The 7,137-nt window shown below is 34.7% G+C and overlaps 1 protein-coding gene across 1 annotated transcript; it reads left to right on the top strand.

Moving 5' to 3' along the window:
- Positions 2,419 to 3,836, top strand: LOC109714535 (glutathione S-transferase U18-like). The gene is made up of 2 exons (XM_020239211.1): positions 2,419 to 2,831; positions 3,213 to 3,836. Exons 1-2 carry the CDS (start codon positions 2,502 to 2,504, stop codon positions 3,585 to 3,587), a joined length of 705 nt encoding a protein of 234 aa, XP_020094800.1. The 5' UTR covers positions 2,419 to 2,501; the 3' UTR covers positions 3,588 to 3,836.

The following is a 7,137-nucleotide window of genomic DNA, read 5'->3' as shown; positions in this document are numbered from 1 at the left end:
CTTTTGCTTTAAAAAATGAAAACTCAAATCGTACTTGGTTTGTAAAGAACCACCTTATTACTGATCTATATATCGTTGGATAGCGGAAGCGGAAGAGGAAGAGGCGACGAGGAGGGTTTCGATTTCTGAAGAGGGAAGAACTCGATCTTCGATTTCTGAAGAGGAGGGCTTCCGATTGCGTTCGGCGAGCAGCCGGAAGGGAAGAGGGGGAGGGGAAGGGACCGCGACCGCCGCACGGGTCGGTGGCAGGGCCGCACCGCCGCAGGGGTGAGAAGTTAGGGCAAACCCTTTTTTGGGAGGGGTGGGGATGGGGGTGGGGGTGGGAGTTTGGGAGATTGGGAGAGGGCGATTTCAGAGAAGGTTTTTTTTTTTTTTTTTTTTTTTTTTTGAGAGGCGAACTCTTTTCTGTTTTGGGCCATGCACGAGGCCCGCGACAGCATCGCAGTCGCAGCAACGGCGACGTTTTTTTGAGCCGAATTATTCGCGAACCCGTTTAATTCGCGAATAATTACTTTTATCCAATAAAACGCGATTTTTTTCGAATTTTTTCCAAAAATTCAAAAACGGACGTTTTATTCGGAATATCAAAAATTCGCGAATAATTTGCGAATAATTCGTGAATTAACTAACTATGCTAACTGGATATAAAAATAAAACCACAGAGTACTAACTTGATACACTTTAAACCACAGAGTACTAAAGTGAAAAAGTGCAAAACCACAAAGTACTAACTTGATACATTTTAAACTACAGGGTACTAAAATGAAAAAGTGCGAAACCACGTAGAGAGTTTTTGAAGTTTTTCCTAAAATAGTAGATAAGTGTAGCGGGATAATAGATGCATTGAGAGATATAAAATATGGCTCAAAAAGCTAGGGTTTGGCCTAATATTTATGGTCAAAACTAAAGCAGAGAATTTATGGTCAAAAACACGTACTAAAGTTGTTGAAATTATGAGGGCTTGATCGATTTAGCCAACCACAGCAGTGGCGACATCTGCGCAATTAGTCATTTTCTTCTCCTCCAAGGAGAAAAATCAATAGAAAAGTTCTCTCAATCACTTTAAAAAAAAAATAATAATAATAATAGAAAAATAATTGCTCCTCACGGACTAAATACTAACAAAGTAATTAACAAGTAATAATTAGCACACATCAGCTAGCGATGACCAATTGACTCATTTTATGCGATTAATGATCTTTGAAAGTCGTGCGTATCAATTTTATTTCCAATAACATTTTCAAGATTCTAGGTAAAACAGTAGTAAGGGCAGCTACAGTCTCTAAATTATTGTTCTTTTAAACTATTTTGTTTTTTTGTAATATCTCCTTTGGTTTTTTAAGTGTCTTTTTGAAATAAAATGAATTACTCCATAGGTGAATATACTATGCTACAAAATTATAGGAGTTAATATCATTTATGCAATAAAAAATTAAACTAGTTGCATCCAAGATTACAAAAAAATCTTAATACCAAATAAATTATAATTGATACCTCATTTCATCGGCCAAATAAAATCAATATATATTTATATATAGGCTACTTCAGTATTTATAGCACCAAGTTATTGATGCTATTCGGTTTTCAACACTTGGATAAAAGAGTGAGCAGTTAAGATGATAGTAGTCGCGCTAAAGTTGAGTAAATGATTGGTTGATTGCATAATATTATCTAATGAAAAAAATTATTAAAGAAATAGATTGAAAGAGGAAATACTTCGTAACACCAAAAGCATACATATACGCAACAAAAATTAATTGATTTGTCTATGAAATCTATACTTCTATACTTCTATACTTATACATTATTCCCCATAGGTTTGCCATATGGCAATTTCTCTTTCATCCTTACCTTCTCTCCCCTTTCCACTCCTTGGTGCTTCACCTTTCCACCTCCCATCTCTGTCTGATGTTTCGTCTTCTCACTTGTTCACTTTCTAATTAGTTCATTCACATAGTCTATTGTCATCTGAACTAATCGCTTTCACAAGAAAATTCATTCACATAGTCTATTGTTATATGAACAAATCGCTTTTATAAGAAAAAATGAGTAAAATGAGATTTTTTTATACTTTTTTTTCTCATACTATTTGTATTTATTGATATTTTATTGCAACTCAAAAATTTTAAAATTATTACTTTATCAATTTTTTGTCTTTTTTATAATATTAATCCACCGTAATGCGCAGGTAACTTCAATAGTAGGTCATTAAAGGGGCAAGTGACCAGACCCAAAGCATACGTTTTTCTTTTTTTTTTTTTCGAGAAATACCCAAAGCGTACGTTATACCAAACTTACCTGCAACACCAGTCAACAAGCCGCCACAAAGTCACAGTCCACACATTTCCTCACCTACATTTCCAACCACTCCTTTTCATACTCCTTTGTAAATACCCACATCGCCATATACCCCAAAAACCACAGCAAATTTGTTGTAGCTTCGTATATATAATTGTCTGCTTAACTATTCGATTTTGTAAGAAAACTATTTCCCATATAATATGGCAGCGTCAGGAGAGGAAGTGAAACTCTTAGGAGTGTGGCCAAGTCCCTACGTGATTAAAGTGAAAATTGCTTTAGAACTCAAGGGGGTGAGGTACGAGTATCTGGAGCAAGAGATTTGGGAAAATAAGAGTGAGCTCCTCCTCAAATCCAACCCCGTGTACAAGAAGGTCCCAGTTTTGATCCACAATGATCGGCCCGTTTGCGAGTCCGCGATCATCCTCCAATACATCGACGAAGTTTGGGCCGGAGCTCGGCCCTCGATCCTCCCCTCGGATCCGTATGAACGTGCCATCGCGCGCTTTTGGGCCGGCTATTTCGAGGACACGGTATGTTATTCTAGACTTGGGGTTTGTTTGGTCCTATTTATACTTCATGGAAAATCATTTTGATTGAGTAGAGCAACTGATTCTAAAGTTATCTAGGTCAAAGACAAACTGGTTGTCAGATGTTAAAGAACAGTAAAAAGAATATTGGACTTAATTGTCTTAGTTGTTTTATTTATGAAATGTTATATCTATATGTGTTATATATTCATTAATTTCAGTTTTGACCGATGAAGCCAATCCAGTGGTTAATTACAAAATTTCGGATGGTAGTGTATAATTTTTCAATTCTAACTTACTTTATGTGTTGGTGACTACGAGATTGCAATAAATCATGAAGTTTATAAAGTTTTCTGCTATTTTTCTACCTCTCTTTATATGCAGTGGTTTTATGGTGCAATAAAGATTCTACAAGTAAAGACCGAGAAGGAGAAAGCAGAAGCTATAGAGCAATCATTCGCAGGACTTAGTTTACTAGAAGAGACTTATGAGAAAAGCTTCAAAGGGAAGCCCTTCTTCGGTGGAGACAATATTGGCTATCTCGACATCGCTCTCGGAAGCTTTCTGGGCTGGGTGAAGACGATAGAGAAGATGTCGGGTCTCAAGCTCATCGACGGGGCGAAGTTCCCTCTCTTAGCGACATGGGCAGAGCGGTTCTGCTCCGTCGCGACCGTGAAGGAGCATATACCGAAAACTGACAAGATGATAGAGTATTGTTCGAAAGTGCTCCAACCTAAATGGCACGCCCTGAACAACTAATTTAGTATTCAAATACTATAGCCAGATAGTTTGCCGCGAATAAAAGGAAGCGTGTGTAATAAAATGAAGAAACAAGTTTAGTGATCAGCTTTGGAGTAGTGGACTAAAGTAGTGCCCATGTGTAGCATGCATTTGTGTAGTAATTTCTCTGAAGTAGTGGACTAAAGTAGTGCCCATGTGTAGCATGATTGCAAATAAATATGGGAATGATTGCAAAAATATTAAAATGTGGGAATGATTGCAAATAAATTTCGCTTAGCAAGTGATGAATTTATTGTGATTGATTTGATAGTACCAGGGAGAAAAGATAACCCAATATTGTTTAATATACTGGTTCAAGTTTGTTAGTTAGGAAATTGGTATTGCCAAGTTTGATATACTGGTTCAATATTGTTTTTTTTTTTTTTTTTAGAGATAGGTATTACACTATCGGTTTCGTTTATTTTATTTCGAAATAAACTTAGCTGGAAATATGAAGCAATTAGGATTCGAACTTAAATCTCGAGTACCAACCACCAAATTCTTTGCCACTTGCTCTAGGAACGATCGGTTTTAGTTAGGAAATTGATATTGCCAAAACTAATTAATATCTACTCTTCTCAGCGAATATGCATTGTATCCAACAATTTTTTATCCCTTTTGCTTAGACCTAGCCAAGCACTTGTGACAGATTCTGTCACCGAACAGACAAAGTTTTTTCCTATTAGCACGGAACAATAGTATGCAACAACCTATATAATACATACAAGATCATGTACATTAAAGTATCAAAGCTAAACTTGTTAATGCTTTGAATTTTTACAACTGAAATCCAATTCTTTCAAAATATCCTCTCTTTTTTTTTTTGAAAGAGAAAGATAGCATGCTACCCGCTTCATTCAGAAAGAAAGTGAATTAAGCTACATGGGTGAGGCAGCAAGGGTCTCGAAGTGTGGCGAAAGAAAAAATAAAATAAAATAAAATAAAAATAAAAAAAATAAAAAAAAAAGAAAGAAAGAAAGAAAGAATAAAATAAAAAAAGAAAAAAGAAAAGATCAGTCAGTCCACTGTATTTCGATTCTTCCACAAGTTCGTCAGCTGCTTAATTTTGTATATACCGACTGTTTGGTCAATCTGAGTCATCCTGAAGATCGCTCTATTCCTAAGGTCCCAAATAACCCACCAGCATGTAAATATCCATTTTTCAAAATGAATTACACCGGTGGCCTTTTCAAAATATATATGGTTAAATATATTATTTTCTTTCTTACAAAATGGTACCCTCACTCGACCAACATAGGCAGGGGTCTACCTAATCCGCAACATTAATTCCTGCTGTGATCGCCCATCCCACCCACGTAGATTGCTCTGTAAAAATAATAAAAATAAAGTGATTAGAACTTGAAATAAGTTTTTCATCGATGCAACTGTCGAAAGTGACGATCTACACTCATTCGACCCAAAAAAAGTATAAGCAAGAAATAAATAAGATAAATAAAACTACTGTCGAGCATGATGAAGGAAATACAGGTTAAAATGTCATTACTATACCTCTACAAGTTATGGAGTTGCTAATGATATATTTAACTTGTCAAGTGTTCGCGCATTAAGTTCTGGAGAAAGAACTACCAATGTCATACTCAATAACCTTGACCGAATTTAGGGTCCGGTCTTTACTTACTCACCAAGGCCTCATGGGAAGCGGAATATGATCGAAACTGTGCGAGGTCCGGACTCCCCTTTGGAAGTCCAGAGCCTGAAGGTTTACCATGTGCTGATGCGCAGATGAAGTTCGAACTCTCCCTCTCGAAAGGTCAGGAACCTGAAACTCTAGCCTGCCTAGAGTTCAAATTCTTTATAGTGAGTTCAGACTTTGAAGTTTTAGTTTAATTTTTGACATTTAGCTCCCGAAATTTCATTTTCACTCTGATTCACTTCGAATTAATTTTGATACATTCAGTAACCTCTCTAATTTTCTTTAAATAGTATTATATAATATTTACACTAACACTTCGCCAATCTGGCGAATGTTCTGTTTGTTATGCTAAAATTCAGTTTATACATAATTCATAGTAGATATTTTGCTGATAATATCAGTTCCCATGATAATATGCTCTACTCATTTCTATGATGGATTATCTTTGAAAATCATGCAAATCAACTTCCTTTTCCCACGGACATTGTCATTAGAAATCCGTCGTTTACACTGATACTAGATTTTCTCTGATACCAGTTTGTTAAAAATTCGTTACTTACAATAATACTAGATTTTCTCTAATACCAGCTTGTTATGGCAAAAGCAAAAAAGATCTAATTTATCAGCCGTGAAAATATCAAAAAAGAATCGAGAAAGAGAGAAGAAAAAAATAAAACACTCAAATATTTGTTTGTTTCGGCTACTTCCCTATATCCACAAGCAAAGAGGTAGTGAAGTTTTTCATTATTATCAAAATGGTGCACAAAATATGTCTCTCTTACGAAATTCTAGTCTCAAAAATACACTCATACTCTTTCTTATTTGCGGTATCAAATCAATAAAATAAAGGTTATATTTATAATAGTGACTAAATTCTAATATAACTAGGTATACAAATCCACTAAGAATAAGAATAATCTTAATAAGATTAGACATAATCTAAACTTGATTTAATGGAATAATCAAAATAAAATAGAATTAGAAAATTTTGCGATTCTAGAATCCGAGACATTTAACAATCTCCATCTTGGTTTGAATTCTCTATCCTTTCCACCAAAATTCCAAAAATTTTTGAAGTGTTGCTACAAATATAAACCAAATTTACAAAATACTTGAATTTGGTCATTGAAAAAGACTTAATGAACAAACGGGATTCTTTGAAGAGCTAATCTTCTCATTTTTTCAATTATGCCTTTTTTGCGATCTCTGTTGCATCAGAACATTAATTTGCCATAGAGCGAAATTGCTATAGCGTTCAAACTTCTCGAACTCAAATTTCGTCAACATCTTGAACACCCAAATAAACAATCCGCCTTTGATACCACTTTGTTAGAAATCCGCCACTTACACTAATACTAGATTTTCTCTAATATCAGTTTGTTAGAAATTCAAACTTACAATGATACCGAATTTTCTACGATACCAGTTTGTTGTGACAAAAGCGAAAAAGATCTAGTTCATCAAGTGTGAAAATATCAAAAAAAATAAAGAAAGAGCGAGGAAAAATAAAATACTCAAACATTTGCGTACGTGTTTTGAGTTTTGAGCACTACACTACATCCACTAGTGAAGAGACAATAAAAATTTTCATTATTATTGAAGAGGCAGTGAAAACTTTCATTATTATGAAAGTTGTGTACAAAATATCTCTCTCACAAAATTCTAGTCCCAAACATGCACTAATATTCCTCTCATCTGTTGCACTAAATTAATAAAATAAAAGGTATATTTATAATAGTGGCAAAATTCTAATACAACTAGAAATATAAATTCACTAAATTGTCAATAATTCCAATGAGATTAAGTATAATCTAAACTTAACTTAATGGAATAACCAAAATAGAATATGGCTATAAAATCTTGTGGTTCTAAGAT

This window comes from Ananas comosus, linkage group 8 (genome assembly GCF_001540865.1).
Source record: "Ananas comosus cultivar F153 linkage group 8, ASM154086v1, whole genome shotgun sequence".
Taxonomy (NCBI): Eukaryota; Viridiplantae; Streptophyta; class Magnoliopsida; order Poales; family Bromeliaceae; genus Ananas; species Ananas comosus.
Note: the sequence above shows the minus strand (reverse complement) of the source record. Positions and strands in the feature narration are given on the sequence as shown.